This window comes from Neovison vison, chromosome 3 (assembly GCF_020171115.1).
Source record: "Neovison vison isolate M4711 chromosome 3, ASM_NN_V1, whole genome shotgun sequence".
NCBI classification, from domain to species: Eukaryota; Metazoa; Chordata; class Mammalia; order Carnivora; family Mustelidae; genus Neogale; species Neogale vison.
Genome location: NC_058093.1, coordinates 66,373,741 through 66,396,592, shown reverse-complemented (window position 1 = coordinate 66,396,592; position 22,852 = coordinate 66,373,741). Strand labels below are relative to the sequence as shown.

The window sequence follows — 22,852 nt, the reverse complement described above, 5'->3', positions numbered from 1 at the left end:
AGGTTTAAATGTAAATTATAGTGCTTTTCAACCTTAACATTTTAAACAGTTAAAGCATAGGTCACCCCCTTATCCATGGGTTTTGCTTTCCACTGTTTCAGTCACCTATAGTCAACTGCTGTCAATCGCAGTCCAGAAGCAGACAATCCTCTTCACATACTGTCAGTTCAATAGTAGCCTAATACTATGTCACAATGCCTGTTAGTCACCTCATCTCATTTTTTCTAAAGATTTTATTTATTTGACAGATAGAAAGAGCCCATGCAGGGGGAGCAGCAGGCTGAGGGAGAGGGAGAAGCAGGTGTCCCGCTTAGCAGGGAGCCTGACATGGGGCTCAATCCCTGGACCCCAGAATCATGACTCGAGCTGAAAGCAGATGCTTAATCAACTGCGCCACATAGGCACCCTTCACCTCACTTCATTTCATCAGGTAGGCATTTTATCATCTCACATCATCACAAGAAGGATGAGTACAGTAAGATATTTTTACAGTGACCACCTTAATATGTAACCTTTGTTACAGTGTATTAGTATAACTACTTTATTTTATTACTTTTGTTGTTAATCTCTTACTATCCCTAACTTATAACCTAAACTTTATTTGCAGTTTCAAGCATCCACTAGGGGGGTCTTGAAACGTACTCCCTATGGATAATATTTAGAAGGTCCTCACACATGTTCTGTTGGGACCAGAAAAGAAAGAGTCCTTACAGTGTTTATAAAATTTTCAATTAGTTGCCAAGATTCAAAATTTTGGATACTTTCACATAAAAGTCCAGATTTCAGACCTTTTTTGGAAAGCTGGAAGGTGGGGCACCTGGCATGTGGCAATAATGGGTCAGGTTGATTATCCTTGTCTTTTTAATACATGGATTAATAGTTTAGGTTCTTTTCCCAGCAGGCTTTATTTGCTTATTTTACTTGCCTAAGACCTGAGGACTTTTGAATTTTTTAGCCCTGATAAACAAGGAAACTTCACAATGAAGAAAGAGATCTGGATTAAAACTTTGGACAAAACTTGGGATGCCTGGATGGCTCAGCTGGTTAAGCACCTGCCTTTGGCTCAGGTCATGATCCCAGGGTCCTGCTTCTCCCGCACTGTCATTCTCCCTGCTTGTGGCGCACTCTCTCTCTCTCCCTGTCAAACAAATAAAATCTTTAAAAAAAAAAAAAAAAACAGAAAACTTTGGACCAAACTCAAAGTAAGCAAAAAGTCCAACAAATAAATAATATTTTAAAATTCTTTTTTCCACTCTATATATTGCTTAAAGCTCTATAGTTAAGACTGGTATTTGAGGGCGCCTGGGTGGCTCAGTGGGTTAAGCCGCTGCCTTCGGCTCAGGTCATGATCTCAGGGTCCTGGGATCGAGTCCCACATCGGGCTCTCTGCTCAGCAGGGAGCCTGCTTCCTCCTCTCTCTCTGCTTGCCTCTCTGCCTACTTGTGATCTCTCTCTGTCAAATAAAAAATTAAAAAAAAAAAAAAAGACTGGTATTTGAGTAGCTATGAAGACATACTGCTATAACAACTGAAGATGAGCATTGTATATCATTTATTATTATTATTTTTTAAATATTTTATTTATTTTTTGACAGAGACCACAAGTAGGCAGGCAGAGAGGCAGGCAGAGAGAGGAAGGGAAGCAGGCTCCCTGCTGAGCAGAGAGCCTGATGTGGGGCTCAAACCCAGGACCCTGGAATCATGACCTGAGCCAAAGGCAGAGGCTTTAACCCACTGAGCCACCTAGGAGCCCCTCATTTATTATTTTAAAGAATCATCAAGAAAGGCATTAGAAGTTTGGAAGAAGGAACACAATTTAAGCTAAGCTTTGGTTAAAGTCCACACAATACTAATGAAAAAAATTCAAACATATCAATGTATTTTTGAAAGATCATCTTACTTTTACAACCAACCTATTATTGTTTTCTGACTCTAACAGCTATGCTCAACTGAACCTGCTTAAACCATCTAGAGATATAAAAACCTATGTGTATATATGTATTTGTATTACATATTTACATTCAATGTATATATACAATTCACATTTACATTTAGTCAACCTTTGCTTCAGAGATACATTTGCCAAGTTCACCTGCTCTCCAGAATTTACCTGTAACCCCTAAACCAATACTCTTATTTTCATGGTCATTCCCAGATTGGTTATTTAAAAAAAAAAGTATTGACGAGGAGTACAAAAACTACAACTCTTGTAGAGTGTTGGTAAGAATGTGAAATGATGTGGAAAACGGTTCAGTGGCTCCTCACAAAACTAACTACAGAATTACCATAAGATTCAGCAATTCCACTTCTTGGTATACACCTAAAATTGAGAAGGGACTCACACAAATATGGGTATGCCAATGTTTGCTGCAGCACTCTTCGTAATAGCCAATAGGTGGAAACAACCCAAATGTCCACCAACAGATGCATATGGATAAACTAAACATGGTATGTACACACAATGGAGTGATATTCAGCCATAAAAAGGAAAAAGTTCTGATACATGCAACAACATGGTTGAACCTTGAAAACATGCTAAATGAAATAAGCTTGACACATAAGGACAAATATTGTACAGTTCTGCTTGTTTCTCTAGAATAGGGAAATGCACATAGATAGAAAATAGAGGTTACCAGGGGCTGAGGGTAAAAAGAAATGGGTTAATTTCTGGGACAATGAAATAGTTTTGGATACAGTGGTAACAGCTCCAGTATTGTGAATATAATTAATATAACTATACACTTAAAAATGGTTAAAATGGCAAATTTTATATCATATGCATTGCCACAATAAAAAATAATTTAAGATTAAAAACTGATGTTTTTCTCCTTTAAAAACAATAACACACAGGGACGCCTGGGTGGCTCAGTGGGTTAAGCCACTGCCTTCGGCTTGGGTCATGATCCCAGAGTCCTGGGATCGAGTCCCACATGGGCTCCTTGCTCGGCAGGGAGCCTGCTTCTCTCTCTGCCTCTGCCAGCCTCTCTGCCTGCTTGTGTGCTCTCTCTCTCCCTCTCTCTGACAAATAAATAAATGAAATATTAAAAAAAAAACACAAAAAACAAAAAACAAACAATAACACACAAATTAAAGAAGGGCTACCTGGAAATTAAGAGATAAGGAAAAATCAACATATAGAGGGAAGGTTCTGAAAATATACATGAAAGATTATATAAACTTAACAGAGAGGTTTTGGTTAGCACAGAAAGGATTTTTCTTAAAAAGAAAAGAAAAAGGAAAACAAATGATAATACTAAGTGTTGTTGAGAATCTGGTGACAGTGGAACTTTGCATACTGCTGATACCAGAGTCCAGTAGCAATAAACCTGCAAAGGCTTAAAAATGCACAAACAGGGGTGCCTGGGTGGCTTAAATGGTTAACCATCTGACTGGCTCGGGTCATGATCCCAGGATTCTGGGATCAAGCCCCCTTCTCCCTCTACTTCTGTCCCTCCTCTCTGGTTGTGTTCTCTCTCTCAGATAAATAAAATCTTAAAAAAAAAAAAGTGTAAACATTTCACTAAGTAAACTCCTAGCAGTTTATGTAAAATAATTAAAAATGCATCAAACAGGTATAACAATGTTCACTGCAACAGTTCGAAAACAAAGAAGCGAGTCAAATGTTTAAAAATTAGGTAAATAAAGCATAATACATCCAAACAATGGAGTCACATATAGTTATTAAAAATGTTAATACTTAGTGCTGTGCAGAATTTATACCGTATCCAAAAGTTGATTATAGAATATATGCAACATTTACTTATTTAGGATTTTATTTATCTGTCAGGGAAAGAGAGAGAGTACATAAGCAGGGGGAGCAGCAGGCTGAGGAAGAAGCAAGCTCCCCACTGAGCAAGAAGCCCAATGCAGAACTCTATCCCAGGACCCTGGAATCATGACCTGAGCCAAAGGCAGACACTTAACCGACTGAGCCACTCAGACATCCCTGTATGCCACATTTACTTTCATTTCAAATGCAGAGAAAGATACCCTGGGGATGGGAATGTTCTTATTACCTGTGTTCTAATTTTTTCTACAACCAACACAATATAAATTGTTTTCATTTAAAAAATCAGAAAAATCCCCAACAACTGGTTTAATCAACCAGAGTATATTCACACAATATTATGCAGCTGCAAAAACAAATGAACAGGATCTCTATGTAATGACATGGAATGATTTCCAGGATATAGTGGTAAGTGAAAAGAGCAAAACACGGTATATAGTATATGCTATCTATCGTGTAAGAAAAAGAGGAAAATAATATATATGTATCTGTGCTTATCTTTATTAAAAAAAAAAAATAGGAAGGGGTGCCTGTGTGGCTGTCAGTTAAGCGTCTGCTTTCAGCTCAGGTTATGATCTCCAGGTCCTGGGATCAAGCCCCTCATGAGGCTCCCTGTTCAGCAGTGAGTCTGCTTCTCTTTCTTTCTCTCCCCGCCCCATCCCTCACCACCACTCGTTCTCTCTCTTCCAAATAAATAAATAAAATCTTAAAAGAAAAAAAGTACAGGAAGATAAACCAGAATCTAATGAGGCTGGTTACTAAAATGGATGGGTGGGAACAGAGGGTGAAAAAATGGGGAATGACAATGGGGTGAAGAGTTAGGTGGGAATGACAGTTTCAGAGGCATTCTTTTTGAATCACATACTGTTTTACAAACAAACACAAACAAAAAAACAAAAAAATCAAAACCAGGTGAGAGAACAAAATATACTCATAAACAAATGAACCTAACATATTTTGAGTCACAAAATCACAGAATCACACCAAAATGCACTAATGCAAGTCACTTTTAAACAATTATTTTAACTACATACTCTCAATCTAAAACTAAAAATAGCTATAAATAAACAGAAACGCTAGTGAATAGGTTACTTTTCACAGTAGTATAGAATTGTGATTTTCTAGTCTAGGACTCAGCAAATGGGTACAAATTCTGAAATAACGGGAGCCAAGTTTCTCACTGTTGAAGGGAGTTATAAATATGGAATAGTAAAACCCTGGAATAATCCATATGGTGCTTACAGATTAAGTTCCTCTGAGAGTAGGAGAGTTCAAGGCTACTGAAGAGGAGAATAAATCTGTATCCACAGGACATAATAAAAAAACACATATTGTTGACAAGAGCGCTGGTCAAAATTTTGGGGGGGGTCACAATTGGAGAGCATCAAGAATACTGACTTTGAGGTTATAAACAAATTTTAGTGAGTACGTGAATTCACAAATACAAAATCTCTGACTAATAAGGATCAACTGTATTCTACTCTTTGTAATCATGTAATTTATAAAGAGATACTCTATAAATATCCTATTATTAAATTTACCCTCTAAATAGATAACTCTTAATCAATTATTACTGAGATGAATGCAAAATGGCAAATTTTCTATCATTCCTTTTACCTTTATTAGCTGCCATTCTAAGGAACAGCTTTTTCTTTCCTTTTTTTTTTTTTTTTTAATTTTATTTATTTATTTGACAGAGAAAGATCACAAGTAGGCAGAGAGAGGGGGAAGCAGGCTCGCTGCTGAATAGAAAGCTCGATGCGGAGCTCCATCCCAGGACCCTGAGATTATGACCTGAGCCGAAGGCAGAGGCTTAACCCACTCTCTTCAACTCTCTTCAACAATTCATTGTTCTCCTCATTTCAAAAAATTTCCCCATTATGGATCCCTTTATTAGTGATCAATGAGAAATGACACACCATAAGAAGGGATATTTTAAATGATCATGGCACCGATACTTACATGAAGAACTGTGAACCATTTGTATCCTTCCCTCTGTTGGCCATAGACAAGAGAAATTCTTTGTTGTGTTTAACAGCAAAACTCTCATCTACAGAAAAACAAAGTTTTCAGTTACATTACTGATAGAACCTCCAGAAAAATTTCATTTTCATGCTTCATTTCTTTTGTTCATATGTGCTCTTTAGCACCAGATAAAATTTAGACAAGTCAGGTTAAAATAAGAGAGAATCAAATATTAACTAGCTCCCTCTCCCATCTTTTTAGATAAAAATATTTCTAATTTTCAATCCTTTGCTAAAATTCCAAATACTATTATCAACCCCCTTCCTTTCCATTTGCATGTCTATTTTTTTTTGAAAAAAACAACACAGCTTTGATTATTCAAGCAAAAAATAAAATGTTCCTTAAAAAGCAAGAGAAAGAAACCAGACAGAAATCTTTTACATTTCATCTGTTTCATTTTTGAGCACAAAAAGGCACATATACTATTTTAAACACAGAGAGGCACTCATTAACTTAATCTCTGCCACAGCATCATTTATTGTAGAGCAGCTTGCCTTCCAATCTTGGATTAGAATATGGGAACAATGCAAGTGGAATGTGAAACAAAATGTCACTTAATCCCTAATGTGAAAGATGGGAAATATGAAATTATTTCCAACTTCATGTTTATATTTCTTTCAAATGATCTTCACATCAAAAAAAAATAAGAGAAAACTTAAAAAGTTGAGAAAAAACATTATAGCCGAAGTTTAATAAGTTAAAGAGATTTTTTAAAAGTGCATAGGAAAGTTTACCCACTAAGCATGTGGATACTGTTACTATGAAATACTGCTAAATCTTTTAATAAAAATTAAGATTTAAAAAAAAAATTAAGATTAAGCTATGGAAGTTCCCATTCTAGCACTATACTTCCAAAATTTTATTACAGACCATTGAAACGCTTCAAATAACATGGTGCATTAATATCCTCAACACACAAAAATTCCTATCTCTATAAGAAAATCTATCACATAAATTTTTCACAAGAAAATTAACTGATTCAATAGAGAAAATTAACACAGAAAACATTAAAGATAAAATTTAAATGTAAACATCTTTACCTTCAAAAAATCCTCCATAAATGGATTCCCCTCCTCGTCCATTTCCTAAGGATGAAAAATACAAGACTCAAACTCTCAAAACAATAATCTTTTTGAAGATGTCGCCTAAAGAAAATACTTCCTACAAAGTAGGTGCTCAAATGACTTCAAATCAAAAATACTCAAAGGCTCACAGGATATCCTGAAAGATACTAATTTAAATTCAATACTGACAAGATCCCAAATTACTTTCTTTCCCCTTCGATACAAGAGCAAAAATGTGACAAGGCCTATTAAGATATGTGGGAAAAAAAGAACATTCAGATTCTAATGATTATGTAGACCTTTGAACAAAAATTAGATTTTTTCCAAAGCATCTTTAAAAATAGTTTGTTTTTACAATTTAAAAGTATAGGTAAAAACTAGGGGTGCTTGGGTGGCTCAACTGATTAAGCATCTGCCCTTGGCTCAGGTATGATCCCAGGATCCTGGGATCCTGCCCTGCACTAGGCTCCTTGCTCAGCAGAGAGCCTACTTCTCCCTCTGTGTGCCGCTTCTCCTGCTTATGCTCTCTGATAAATAAGAACAAATCCTTAAAAAAATAAAACATAAATAAAAGTATAGGTATAAACTATACTGTAGTTAAGGATTACTAGTTTTGACAAGACCAAACACACATACTGATAGGTTACTAAGAGATGAATACAGAATTATTTTTTATCCAGAAGCAAATTTCTGAAATTACTTCATTCATCAAAAGTAAAATTATTCCTACCTGCTTCCTTCTTTTTGTCTATTTGAGTATTTCACAGACTTGTCTAACTTTAAAATCTATGATACTTAACAAAGTATACATGATTTTCAGTCTTACCTTCACTGAAGTCACCACCTTGAACCATAAAATCTTTGACAACTCTGTGAAAAAGACAACTCTTATAATGTAATGGCTTCTGAGTTGATTTCCCTGTCCCCTTTTCACCTACAGAGAAGAAAAATTAGTTGGCCATTTAGTAGAAAGGAAGTTAAGGAAGCAGTATTAAAGTAAAATGATGAAAACTTTTCCCTGTAATATACACATCTCTTAAACTATGTAGATGTTTCTAAACTATAAAATTTCCTCTCCCCTTAGGAATTCTTTTTTTAATTCATTTAAAAATCATCCATGTTTTTCCTGCAGAGTATAGAAATATAGAAATCAATCTCAGATTGATTAGAAGGGTGCCTGGGTGGCTCAGTGGGTTAAGCCTCTGCCTTTGACTTGGGTCACGATCTCAGGGCCCTGGGATTGAGGCCAGCATCGGGCTCTCTGCTCAGTGGGAAGCCTGGTCCCCCCCCCCTCTCTGCCTGCTGCTCTGCCTACTTGTGAGCTCTTCAGTCAAATAAAAAAATAAAATCTTTAAAAATAAAATCCCATTACAAGTGGTATTTTCTAAAATTTACTTTCATGGGGTATCTGGAATAGCTCAGTCGGTTAAAGTATCCGACTCTTGGTTTTAGCTCAGACTGTGATCTTAGGGTCATGGGACTGACCCCCCCACCCCCGCACCCGATTGGGCTCTGCTGCTTAAGGTTCTCTCCCTCACTCTAAATGAAGAAAAATATATTACTTTCATATCTTGGTCAATGGTACATAATCTGCATAAAGAAAATTAAAATATGTTAAATAAAAAAATTAAAACTATAGTCAAATGGTACTACTTTTAGGCCAACCAAAAATGTCAACAAATGGGACACCTGGGTGGCTCAGTAGGTTAAGCTACTGCCTTCAGCTTAGGTCATGATCCCAGGGTCCTGAGACTGAGACCTGCCTCGGGATCCTTGCTCAGCAGGGAGCCTGCTTCTCTCTCTGCCTCTGCCTAACACCTTGCCTGCTTGTGCTTGCACTCTCTCTCTCTCTGACTAAATAAATAAATAAATAAATAGAATTAAAAAAAAAAAAAAAACTCTTAAAAAGAAAAAAGAAAAAAAATGTCAACAAACCTGTACAAAGACAACGAAAGTTCTCGCATGTTTTTGGGCACACATCAGAAAATAATTCAAAGACAACTCTTCCAGCTGAAAAAGAAGAAAGCTCGTTTATACTTTACTAATTTTTAATATTAAATATTCATTTATAAATGTTACATGGGAAGATTAATTTTCTTACCAGGTTGATTATTAATCGCAATGTCAAAAAAACATCGAGGACGCTGAACCTTTATTCCCATGGCTCCAATACTTCAATCTATGAATAAAATACAGTTTCAGGCAAACAGACCAAAACAGCAAAAATTTCTTATAAATTTCTAGGGGAAAAAAAAATCCTGGAACACAAACTAAAAATGTAGTTTGAACTTAAATCGACATTTTTTTTTAAGAGATTAGACTGCACTTTGTGAAACATTAAAGACAAAAACAAAAAACAAATAACAAAACCTCAGCCATAATATTATAAAATTCTATTTTAACCACTGAATATAGATTGCCACCCACACAGAAAATTGTACTAAGTCTGTATGATTAGTGAACTCAATCAGATTACCTTTAAACAGAGAAAAATCAAGGGCAGACTAATCCAATCCTTTTGCTCCTTGAAAACAAAAAGGAGAGTTTTGATTAAAATGGTGCTTTAAAAAGAAAAACATTAAAATTCCTAAAATGCAACAAAAATAAATTATCAAGGAAGAAAATGGGATATTTTAACAATAGTAATATATGGTATCTTTCCACTCTGAGTAAAATCACAACATTACAACATATGAGGCTATTTTCTGATCATAAGCAAGAGACTTTACTGATATGCTAGTGTAGACACAAAAAAATACCAATAGGTGAGATACTCTGTAAACACTTCTATCTACATAGCAGATCACTATTATTTAACATTCTTTAATGAGACATTTATTTGAAGGATATTTCAGCCATGATATGTGGTAGGATATGACAGGGTAAAGTGAAGAGCAGAAGAAACAAAGGTAGGTAGTTTAAATAGCATCCAAAATTATGGACTATAAAAATAGCTGCATCTGCTCAGAATAGAAACTGTAATGTATATGCTTTTCTGAAAATTATCATATCTAAGCTGGTAGTTCTACAAGCACTGTAGGATATTTTAGGTCCAGCAAAGCTGTGAAAAATCTATATTCTCCATCCCAAATAGATTCCTGTCTTTATCAATTTGTATAGATATCTGTAGATTCACCATAGATTGTAAGAAATAATATCATAGTATTACTTTACCAATTTCTTCCAATGGTAGTATTTTAGAAAACTGTTATATAATACTGCCACTGTAGCATAAAGCAGAACAATGTTGATACAATCCTTTATCCCTGTTCACATTTGTCTCACTGGCACTCATTTGCATGCTTGTCTATTTATTTAGTTCTACACAATTTCATCATATGTGTAGGTTTATGTATCACCATCTCTCATCAATTTTACACAACCCACAAACTATAAATCAGAATACTCAATATTGCCCAAATCACCAGCAATTTGAAAAATGCAGATATGTATTCATTCGTTTAACGTTGATTATGTGAATTAGGTATAAAATTATATAAAAGACGTATTATAGCATTCAAAATCAGGCCAAGTGTTGGTATATTCACTTTTGGCATTATTGTATGAGAAGCGGAAGGACTGCATTTTTCATGATTTCTTCATTTTTTATTTCTAATAGATATAATGGATACTACAATTTGAAACATGAAACACAAGCAAAAAAGCTAAATTTTCAGTCCTCCAGTAACCCAGACTTCCTGAAAACAAAAGAACTTAGCAATTTTATAATCTTGCCAAGTTTGTTGCATTGTTTTTAGTTGTACAGAATCTCAATTCCTGCACACTTGAAATTGAGAATATGCTGAATCCATAAAGCTGAGGAAATTTTCTTAAAAATCTTAGTACCTGATTATCCTTATCTTCTAAGTAATTTTTATAGGCCTTCTTAAATTCTCTACTTTTGCAGGTAGAGGAAGAGAAGACAAAGTTCAATGACTTATTTTTCCCCGAAAAAACCTATATAGCTACTTATTTAACCACTATACCCCAAGTAGAGAGTTCTATTCTTACAAGTACAATACTCTACTATTCTTACAATGAGTACTAATAGTATAGATAATTTGTCCCAAATGTATCAGATTGTTTATAATTACAGTTAATTTCCTACATGCAGTACTGTGTTCTTGAAAACAAACTCCCAATTTGAAACCAGTCCTAATTTGGGTGCCTGGGTGGCTTAGTGAGTGTTCTAAGATCAAGTCCCGCATGGAGCTTCCTGCTCAGTGGGGAGTCTGCTTATAATCCCTCTTTCTCTCTAACGAAATCTTAAAACAAAAGTAGGCATAACTTATGGTAATCCCTCTTTCTCTCTAACGAAATCTTAAAACAAAAGTAGGCATAATTTATGGTAAGTCAGAAAAACCCCTAATTACCCATAACCTTTTAGACACAATTTTTGATAATTGTCTGAGTTTCTCAATTCTAGGGCACAATGTAAAAAAAGTCTACAGCTCTGGTACTCTGAAATGTAATGAATACCACTACTAATTTACAGAGTTATAAGCACAAGTGGGAGCTATCAGGATAGTGTTTGTTTTGTTTTGTTTTAAAGATTTTATTTACTCATTTGACAGAAAAGAGAGAAAGCACAAGCCGGGGGCGTGGGAGAGGAAGAAGCAGGCTACCAGCTGAGCAGGGAGCACAATGTGGGACTGGGTCCCAGGAGAGTGGGATCGTGACTGAGCCAAAGGCAGATAGTCAAACCACTGAGACACTCAGGGGCCCCTTGTTTTCTTTTTTCTTTTTCTTTTTTTTTTTTAAAGATTTTATTTATTTATTTGACAGAGAGAAATCACAAGTAGATGGAGAGGCAGGCAGAGAGAGAGAGAGGGAAGCAGGCTCCCCGCTGAGCAGAGAGCCCGATGCGGGACTCGATCCCAGGACCCTGAGATCATGACCTGAGCCGAAGGCAGCGGCTTAACCCACTGAGCCACCCAGGCGCCCCCCCCCCTTGTTTTTTTTTTTTTTAATCTGAGAGCTGCTTACCTGGATGAGTTAGTTCACCTTGGGAAAACTGAGCTACACTTAGATTTTACGTAGGTTTCGGTACACTATACCGAATACACTGTATATATTTTTATATATGAAAAATTAAAATAATAAATCTAAAACAAAACTTTACTTCTCTACACCCACTTCTCTCAAAATTTAGTAAATGTTATCACTGTCCAAATCAGCCAAAGCTGAAAAACTGGAATCATCTGTGACTACACTCTCCTTCATAGCCATTATCCAAATCATTAGTAATTCAGTTTGGCACTGACTTAATTTTAGCTTAAAAAGTAGTCTCATTGGGGCACCTGGGTGGCTCAGTGGGTTAAAGCCCCTGCCTTCGGCTCAGGTCATGATCCCAGGGTCCTGGGATCGAGCCCCACACCGGGCTCTCTGCTCAGTGGGGAGCCTGCTTCCTCCTCTCCCTCTCTCTGTCTGCCTCTCTGCCTACTTGTGATCTGTCAAATAAATAAATAAAAATCTTTAAAAAAATGCTCTCATCATCTTTATACCATTATTATCATTTCTTACATGGACTATTGCAATAGACTCCTAACTGGCTTCCCTGTTTTTACTTAGTCCTGTATTATCTATTGTCCTTAGAATAACCTGAATGTAGCCATCTTTAAAAGCACAATTTACCATTTCATTCCTCTACCTAATATTTTCTAACATACATCACATTTATTTTTTTTTAAAGATTTATTTATTTGAGAGACCGTGAGAGAGCGCATGAAAGGTGAGAAGGTCAGAGGGAGAAGCAGACTCCCCATGGAGCAGGGACTCTGGGATCATGACCTGAGCTGAAGGCAGTCGCTTAACCAACTGAGCCACCCAGGTGCCCAACATACATCATATTTAATCAGAATGTCTTTCCATGGATTTTAAGAACCTAAACCAGCACTGTTCAACAGAAACATAAGCCACATTCATAGTTTTTAAAATTTTTAGTAGCCACATTTTAAAAAGTAAAAAGAAACTGGTTAATTTAAATATTTTATTTAACTCAGTATGTCCAAAATATTACCTCAACATATAATCGACATAAAAATGTGATTGTGAGGGGCGCCTGGGTGGCTCAGTGGATTAAAGCCTCTGCCTTCAGCTCAGGTCATGATCTCAGGGTCCTGGGATCTAGCCCCATGTCGGGATCTCTGCTCAGCGGGGAGCCTGCTTCCCCCCTCTCTCTCTGCCTGCCTCTCTGCCTATTTGTGATCTCTGTCTGCCATATAAATAAAAACTTAAAAAAAAAAAAGATTCGTTAAAATTTAAAAAATAATTAATTAAAAATAATAATAATTTAAAAAATAAATAAATAAAATGGGATTGTGAGATCTTTCCCATTCTTTCTGGAATACTAAGTCTTAAAAATCCAGTGTTCATCAACTCAAAATTACCGTATTTCAAGTGCTCAATGTGTGCATGTGGCTCACAGCTACTGTACTGGACAGCACAGCTCTAAATATTTTAGCCCCTACTGACCTCGATAACTTTATCTAACATTCTTCTCAACTTTGCTTTAGAAACACATGTTCCTTCTTCATATATCCTGGGGTGCCTGGGTAGTCAGTTGGTTAAGCATTTCCCTTCAGCTCAGGCCATGATCCCAGGGTCTGGGAATCAAGCCCTACATTGGGCTCCCGGCTCAGCAGGGAGCCTGCTTCTCCCTCTCCCTCTGTCCCTCCTCCCTGTTTGTGCTCTCTCTGTCAAATAAATAAATAAAATCTTTAAAACAAAACAAACATCCCAAGGCCTAGTCCATCAGGTCTTCCCCATTTGTTGTTTCCTCCCTGTGGGATGCTCTTATCCCAGACTGCCACGTGGTTCATTCCCTCACTTATTTTAAGTCATTGCTGAAGTATCCCCTCCACAAAGAAACCATCCCTGACCAGTATATTCAAAGAAACAGCCCCTGTCCTCCAACACTTTATATCCCCTTACCTGATTTATTTTTCTTCCATGCCTTCATTGTTAATTTTTTTATTATAAATTCAAGTTTTTCTATCTGTTCTTCTCACTAGAATATAAGCTCCATGATGTGATAAACCTTTTTAGGTTTGCTCCTCTCTTATTTCTTAGTGCCTTAAACAGTATTTGGCTATGGTAAGAAATCAGTACTTATAAATACATGAATATACATGAAAGGATAGACATATGTGAGAACACAGTTTTCTAACACTGTAACAACAACAAAAAGGAAACATCCAAAATACCCACAATGAGAGAACAGCTGAATAAATTCTGGTATAAACATGCTATTTAATATTATATAGCAGTTTTTTTTTTTTTTAAAAGATTTTATTTATTTATTTGACAGACAGAGATCACAAGTAGGCAGAGAGGCAGGCAGAGAGAGGGCAGGAAGCAGGTTCCCTGCTGGGCAGAGAGCCCAATGTGGGGCTTGATCCCAGGATCCAGGATCATGACCGGAGCTGAAGGTAGAGGCTTTAACCCACTGAGCCACCCAGGCGCCCCTATATAGCAGTTTTAAAAGTCTACATACTCTATCCAAAAATACTATGACTTAGCTGAAAAGAAAAAAAAGCTATTTGTATATCAGTATTGTGTTTACACTCTAAAATAAATACTGTAAATAATGCTAAATAATGCTCTAAATAATACTCAATTTCTACAGAGTTACATAGCAAAACTGATAGCACTCTGCAGAAGGGACTGGGAGTAGGGATGGAGGTCAATGGAGTCTTTAGCTTTAACTATAAAGTTTGAATTTTTGCAATGAGAATATATTCATGTATTCGTTGCCCAATTAAAAATTAATAAAATGTAAAGCTATATCTGCATAATAAAATATAACAGTAGGAAATAAAAATACTAAAAGCCTATCTCTAAATGAAAGGGTCATACACAATTTTTTTTTAGTTTCTCATTTCCGAAGTTTTCTACACAACTCTAAAACTCTTCAAGGGGCACCTGGGTGGCTCAGTGGGTTAAAGCCTCTGCCTTCGGTTCGGGTCATGGTCTCAGGGTCCTGGGATTAAGCCCCGCATCGGGCTCTCTGCTCAGTGGGGAGCCTGCTTCCTCCTCTCTCTCTCTGCCTGCCTCTCTGACTACTTGTGATCTGTCTGTCAAATAAACAAAAATCTTTATTTATAAATAAATAAATAAATAAAACTCTTCAAAAGAGCACTCAAGTTTTAATGTACTTTTTAAGTGTCTCAATTTCATGATTACTGTTGTTTAACATTTAAATCTAGAAGACCTTAAGAAATTATTTTTCTTTTTCCATGAAATTGTGTACTCCTCCCCCAATGGAAACTAGGAAAAGCACATGCGAATATTTATCCAAACTGGATATTAAATAATTGTTCGGGTTCATGAATAAATAAAGGAAATAAACAGATTTGACTTCATGAAGATATTTATTATTCCTATTTTTCAAAAGGAAATTAGAAAGTAGAAAATAGGCACATGAGTGGCTCAGTCCACTAAACCTCTAACTTGGTTTTGGCTCAGGTCATTCTCAGGGTCATGACATCAAGCCCCATGTGGGTCCCTGTGCTCAGCAGGGAGTCTGCTTGAGATTCTCTTTCTCCCTCTTCCTCTGCCCCTCCATCCCTGGGTTCACTCGCACACACTTTCTCTCAAATAAATAAATCTTTTTTAAAGTAAGTAAGTAATGGGACACCTAGTAGCTCAGTTGGTTAAGCTGCTGCCTTTGGCTCAGGTCAGATCCCAGGGTCCTGTGATCAAGTTCCGCTTAAGGCTTCTTGCTCAGCGGGGAGCCTGCTCCTCTCTCTCTGCCTCTACCTGCCACTCTGCCTGCTTATGCTCTCTCTCTGATAAATAATAAAATCTTAATAAAGAAATAGAAAAAAAAATTTTTAAGTCTTTAAAAAGTAAGTAAAAAACAGGAAAATATTTTCAGCAAACATGATGGTTAATTTTTTACTGTAGAACAGTGCTTAGGAATGGGGTGCTAGAACAATTCTTCGCTAACCAAAACCATCCTAACTCACTGCAGAATGTTAATCACCCATATCCCTATTTAAATATCAGCACATGCGACAACCAAAAAGCACTCTCTGTGTTCATGTCCTTCTGCCCATCGTCCTGTATGGGACAATGCACCATACAGTTAAAAGCACAAAACCCACCCAAGGGAACATAAGCAATTTATAAAAAGTGAAATGGAAAATATAAACATTAACAATTTTGCTAAGCAACTTGGCATTACAGACCAACTTTGAATATATTCATATTAAACATTTAACACTTTCATAATTTAGTATCTTGGAATCTCTCTGAAGGCAATCATTTTAAATGAAATATTCTTCGATTTTGGTTTAACAGTAATTAAAACAACCTACATGTCCAACATATCAGTTAACTAAATTAAGAAATACTCATATAATGATCTATTACACTGCCTATGAAAATGCAATTTTTAAAAATATGGAGAAAATGTTAAACAAAAAACATTATATGGTTCTAACATTAAATGGTTAGAAAGATTTTAAGTATAAAAAAATTGGGGGCGGGCACCTGGGTGGCTCAGTGGGTTAAAGCCTCTGCCTTCAGCTCAGGTCATGATCTCAGGGTCCTGGGATCAAGCCCCGCATCGGGCTCTCTGCTAAACAAGCAGGGAGCCTGCTTCTCCATCTCTCTCTGCCTGCCTCTCTGCCTACTGATCTCTATCAAATAAGTAAATTTAAAAAAAAAAAAACAAAAATTGGCGGCCCGTGGCTGACTCAGTCAGAAGAAGAGCATGTGTCTCTTGATCTTGGGCGTCATGAGTTTGAGTCCCATGTGTTATTAAAAACATAAACTTTAAAAAAAAACCCTCACATCTACCCTTTACCTTAAAAAAATTCATACGCAGTCGCTAAAGTGCTTTTTATAATAAAAAATTTTAAAAAGCCAGTTGTGCAGTGATAGAAATTGGTTAAATAAATGATTCGCTCATGAAATGGATGATATTCATTTAGTCACTAGAAATCATATTCTTACATGTTAAAATCAGAGATAACATTTTCACCTAACAAAAATAAACAATACAGGGGTGCCTGGGTGGCTCAGTAGGTTAAAAGCCTCTGCCTTCAGCTCAGGTCATGATCCCAGAGTCCTTGGATCCAGCCCACCATTGGACTCTCTGCTCAGCGGGGAGCCTGCTTCCTCCCCTCTCTCTGCCTCTCTGCCTACTTGTGATCTCTGTCTGTGAAATAAATAAATAAAATCTTAAAAAAAAAATAATGACCTCATACATTGTTGTCAATAGTAAAGGGGTAAATTGATACAATCCATTGCCAATTTGACAATATACAATATTACTAGCCATATTAGCACAATACTGCTAGCCAATATTACTAGCACATTAAATACCTTTGACTCAGTAACCCACTTTAGATATTTTATACAAATCCCACACAATTGCAAAATAAGGTTATGTACAAGGTGATTCAAGGCACACTGTTTCTGTGGTGAAAAGGCTGTAAATATAAATGTCCATAAAGAAGGACAGATTACATAAGTCTTACTATATCCATACAATGTACAAGGCTATAAAAAGGAATGAGAAAGCAGTTTATGTACTGCTTTAAGTTTAAACTTTAAGTTTAAAAAAATAAAAAGATACAGATATGTGTATGGCAATGCTTTGCTTTCTCTGTATATTTCTCGAAGTAAAAAAAATATGTATATATGTTTGCTTATCTAATACAGAGGCAGCTGGTGGTAGAGGAAGATGGTAAGATTTTTTTTTTAACTGTATAACCAACCGTTTATACCTTTTCAGTTTTATACCATATGAACATATTGTTATTAAAAGTTAATACAGGGAAGCCTGGGTGGCTCAGTTAGTTAAGCATCTGCCTTCGGTTCAGGTCATGATCCCAGGCTCCTGGGAGGGAGCTCCAGGTTGCACTCCCTGCTCAGCAGGGAGCCTGCTTCTCCCTCTCCCTCTTGCTTGCTGCTCAGCCTACTTGTGCTCTCTCTCTAGCTGTCAAATAAATAAAATCTTAAAAAAAAAAAAGTTACTACAAAAAATAAAATGGAAAGGAAAAGTTATCGAAGACTACTCAGGGATGAGGAGATATTCACGATATATTAAGTGAAAAAGGCAGGTTAGTAAAGATTTCCAACTTTACACATAAGAGATATACATTAAAAAGAGATGAAACCATTATGCTGAAGACTTAACTGTACCACCATGTTCAGTGCAGCATTATTTACAACAGCCAAGACATGGAGACAACCTAAGTGTCCAACAACAGATGAATGGATTAAGAAAATGTAGTGTATTTACATATACAAAAGGATACTATTCAGCCATTAAAAAACAAGGAAATCTGGCAATTTGCTACAACATGAATACTGTATGATCCCACTTATATGTAGAATCCAAGAAAAAAAGATAAATTAAAAAAAATACATACACACACACACACACACACACACATACATACACACACACACACACACACACACACACCCTGCCCAAACTCACAGAAAAAGAAATCAGATTCTTAGTTACCAGAGCTGTGGAGAGAGGGTAGAAGAATCAAATGAAGATGATCAAAAGATATAAACTTCCAGTTATAAGTATGTACTGGGGATATAATAAAAACATAGATGGCCATAGTTAACTGCTGTATGATATATTAGAAAGCTGCTAAGAGAATAAATCCTTAAAATGTCATCAAAAGAAAAAAAAACTTTCTTCCTTGCACCTGTATCAGACGGTGGATGTTAACAAAACTTATTGTGGTAATCATTTTTCAATATATGTTACGTCATATGCTGTACACTTTAAATTTATACTGTGCAATATGTCAATTACATTTCAATGTAAGTGAAAGACTAGATTTACACCAAAATACTGACACTGATTATAAATTATGCAGCATTATTTGCAATAGCCAAGACATGAAAACAACCCAAGTGTCCCCTGGTGGATGAATGAATAAAGAAAATGTGATATGTGCACAGACAAATACACAGGAATATCATTCAGCCACAAAAAAGAAGGAAATCCTGCAGTGCCTGGGCGGCTCAGTCAGTTGGGTGTCTGACTCCTGCCTTCGGCTCAGGTCATGGTCTCAGGATCATGAGATGGAGCCCCAGGTTGGGTTCCACTCTCTTGAGATTCTTTTCCTCTTCCTTTCTGCCCCTACCTCTATAAAATAAGTAAAATCTTTAAGAAAAAAAAAAAGGAAATCCTATCACTTGTGACATGTATGAATCTTGAGGACATTATACTAAGTGAAATAAGTTAAGAGAAAGACAAATACCATATAATCTCACTTATATACATACATAACCTTAAAAAAAAAAACCCAACTAAACAAAACCTAAATTCATTTGAGGTCCTGGGGAGTAATGTACAGCATGATGACTATATTTAAGAGCACTATACTGTATATTTGAAATTTGCTAAGAGAAAAGATCTTAAAAGCTCTCATCACAAGAAAATATTTGCACCTATGTAAGGAGATGATTAACTAGATTTAATGTGATCATTTTGCAACATATACAAATATCAAATCATTATGTTGTACCTGAAGCTAATATCAATTATAGCCCCAAAAAAGAATAAATAAAAGAAGTCACCCCCAAAGATTTACGCCAAAATATTAACATTGATTATAGTTAGGCAATGGGTTTAAGGATAATTTTTACATATTTGTTTTCCAAATTTTCTTCGACAGGTACTAAGTTTACAGTCATGAATATTTTTAAAGAAACAGTCAGGGGGGCGCCTGGGTGGCTCAGTGGGTTAAGCCGCTGCCTTCGGCTCAGGTCATGATCTCAGGGTCCTGGGATCGAGTCCCGCATCGGGCTCTCTGCTCAGCAGGGAGCCTGCTTCCTCCTCTCTCTCTGCCTGCCTCTCTGTCTGCTTGTGATCTCTCTCTGTCAAATAAATAAATAAAATCTTTAAAAAAAAAAAAAAAAAAAGAAACAGGGACACATGAGTGGCTCAGCTGGTTAAGCATCTGCCTTCAGACTTGGCTCATGATCCCAGGGTCCTGGGATAGAGTCCGGTATCAGGATCCTTGCTCAGCGGGGAGTCTGCTTCTCCCTCTGCCTGCCGCTCCCCTTGCTTGTGTGTGCTTTCTAATAAATAAATAAAATCTTTAAAATAATTTTTAAAAAACACTAATAAAATGAGATAATGTTTTGCCTATTAAAATAGTAAAGAGGGCGCCTGGGTGGCTCGGTGGGTTAAGCCGCTGCCTTCAGCTCAGGTCATGATCTCGGGGTCCTGGGATCGAGTCCCGCATCGGGCTCCCTGCTTGGCGGGGAGTCTGCTTCCTCCTCTCTCTCTCTCTCTGCCTGCCTCTCTGCCTACTTGTGATCTCTGTCTGTCAAATAAATGAATAAAATCTTTAAAAAATTAAAAAAAAAATAGTAAAGAGTTTTTAGAAGACTAATTCCCAAAACAAGACACAGCTCCTCCGGAAATAATATGTGCAACTCTTAAAACTGTTTACACCTTAAACTGATTTTCACTTTAAACCAGTAAAATTCACATAACTAGGAATCTCTTACAAGAAACTACCCTTTTAGAAAGCCTTCATGTATAAAGTTAGCTATCTTAGTGTTCTTTTTAGGAATATATAATCAGAAGCAACCTAGTCAATATTATAAAAAATGGTTAAATCATGGTCTCTAATTGAATGAGATATCATAGTTGTTAAAGTAATGCTATAAACATTAGTAATTTGGAAAATACTTATAATTTGTTAAAAAATAAGATACAAAACAGTATATACAAAAGCATTATAATCAACTACTCCTAAAGATTTATAAAAAGAAAAAAAAATTGGAAAATCATTATTGTGTTGGCTGTAAGACCAAGACAGTTTTCTGCCTTCCTGTACTTCATTCTACTTTCTTTAATAAATATAATTGGTATTATAAAGAAAAATTCATAATAAAAAATGTATATATAATCTTCTAAGATTATAATGTACATGGCTGTAAGTGATTATAATATATATATTTAGGTTATCCCATATAAGAACATTTTTCATAGAAATAGATTAAAGTTAGTTTTCCTTAAGTAAATTTAAAAAAGCCTTAAATTCAAGAAAGATGACAGCAATTATTAAAAGCACTACAGAAATCTCAAGTATGTAAATGTTGTTATAGCTAATGAAGAACAATGATGACAAAAAAAGATGGCTCAATACTATGTCTCTAATTTACTGAAATCAGATTTTACCTAATCAGAAATATAGGACATAGAATTTCCTCTGTGAAATTAATCAATATTTTCATAGAGGTATTACTCAATAATACCTCTGGTATTACTTAATAATACCTAAAATCAAACATGAGATAAACATCTGATCAATTTTTTACATTTTCAAGAAAAAGTAAACAGAAATAATACTGAGAGATACCAAAGAGACAATTCAGGGAAAAATCAAGTCTATGCAATTTTCAATAAAATAATTCACATCTTTCCTTATATAATGAAAGGTTTCAGAAGAGTAGCCTCCTTTGTTGCAAATTTGTTAAACCTAAGTGAGTTGCAGCTATTTCCATAAAATCCAGACATTAATTTTTATTGAAAAGCAAACAAAATTAATGTGCTCCATTCCTGTACAGCCAGCAATCAACATGGTCTGCCTCCAACTACAGCCTATTAATTTTTACTATTTACTATCTACTTGACTCCATGAACTCATTTCACCTGCTTGACTCCTTCAGAAATTCGAGTGATACTTAACCACGCCTATTTTTTTATAATGAAATACTTTTTACATAATAAAGCTAACAGAATCACTGCAAAAAGTTAGATCATATAAAAACGCATGAAATCCTGACACTTAGGCTATAACTTTTAAAATGTTCATGTATATTCTTTTTTCTAAGCAGAGAGAAATACAGTTGTTTTCAACTGTATTGTCTACCAACAATATCGTTTTGTATGTCAATAATATGTAGTATTTTAAAATAGTAAATACCAGAATATGTAAACTTCTGTAACAAATACATTTCATAAAAATAAGAGGTAAAAAATTCATATGTAAAAAGATTATAATCTTGTAGTTTCGTACGTAAAATAATTTTGATATTCATCCTAGAGTAACATGAAGGATGGGGAAAGGGGCCAGGACAAGAACACAGACAACTAATTACTAAAATATATGGTAAAGGACACGGTATTTGCAGTTAGGCAATAAATACTGCAGTGATTCATGACATTCAAAGATTTAGAAGTTTCACGCAGTATGAAAAAGTCAACAAAGTACTCAGTCTTCAAAAAGGAGACAGTAAATCTTTTAAACTATTAAGATTAGCTGGTCTTTGCCCTTTCTGATTCCCCTGGCTAATTTCTCTGTGTCCTTAAAGATTCAAAGAGTACACCCTGGGAACTTCACCTTGACTCTCTAAAGCTTAAATGATCCTCCTTTGCTGAATCTTATTTTCATTATCATAAACTTGTTTGTAGACTCCACAAATTCAGAACCCTTCTATCTTCAAACATGCACAAGGCCTGGCCCAGGACTACATTATCAAATGGAACTAATACTAGTTTATCAAGGCACATGCAGAACCAGGGTCTGCCTGAACTTCAGTACTTTCTCCTCTATGTACTGCTTCTCACATGGAATACTAACATCTGTAGTTAGTAAATTCTCCCAGAGCCTACTAAGTCAGTAACCATCCTCTGAGTGTTTTCCATAATTGAAACAGAACCTATTCCCTAGATCTGCCTAAATGAGTTGCATTTTACTAATAAAATGTTTTTTCTTTCTTAGTAAACAGATTCCATTATAAGAGGGAGCATCTTCAGTTCAGGATGAGGAAATAAAGATGCAGGAATGCCTGGGTGGCCCAGTCAGTTAACCATCTGCCTTTGGCTCAGGTCATGATCCCAGACTCCTGGCATCAGCCCCATATCAGGCTCCCTGCTTAGCAGGGAGTCTGTTTCTCCCTCTCCCACTGTCCCTTCCCTTGCTTGTCCTTGCTCTCTCAAATAAATAAAAATCTTTAAAAAAATAAATAGGGGCGCCTGG

General features: G+C 36.0%; 1 protein-coding gene across 2 annotated transcripts in view; it reads right to left on the bottom strand.

The window, feature by feature from the left end:
• The window catches only part of PPIG (peptidylprolyl isomerase G), a 53,188-nt gene that overhangs the window by 26,188 nt on the left and 4,148 nt on the right, over positions 1-22,852 (bottom strand). For both annotated transcript variants that reach the window (XM_044242289.1, XM_044242290.1), the window contains exons 2-7: positions 9,352-9,399; positions 8,977-9,054; positions 8,811-8,885; positions 7,702-7,809; positions 6,852-6,896; positions 5,749-5,836 (exon numbers count right to left, since the gene is read on the bottom strand). In XM_044242289.1, the coding sequence (XP_044098224.1) occupies positions 5,749-5,836; positions 6,852-6,896; positions 7,702-7,809; positions 8,811-8,885; positions 8,977-9,037 (377 nt within the window). In that variant the 5' untranslated portion in view covers positions 9,038-9,054; positions 9,352-9,399. The remainder of the gene's footprint in view (positions 1-5,748; positions 5,837-6,851; positions 6,897-7,701; positions 7,810-8,810; positions 8,886-8,976; positions 9,055-9,351; positions 9,400-22,852) is intronic.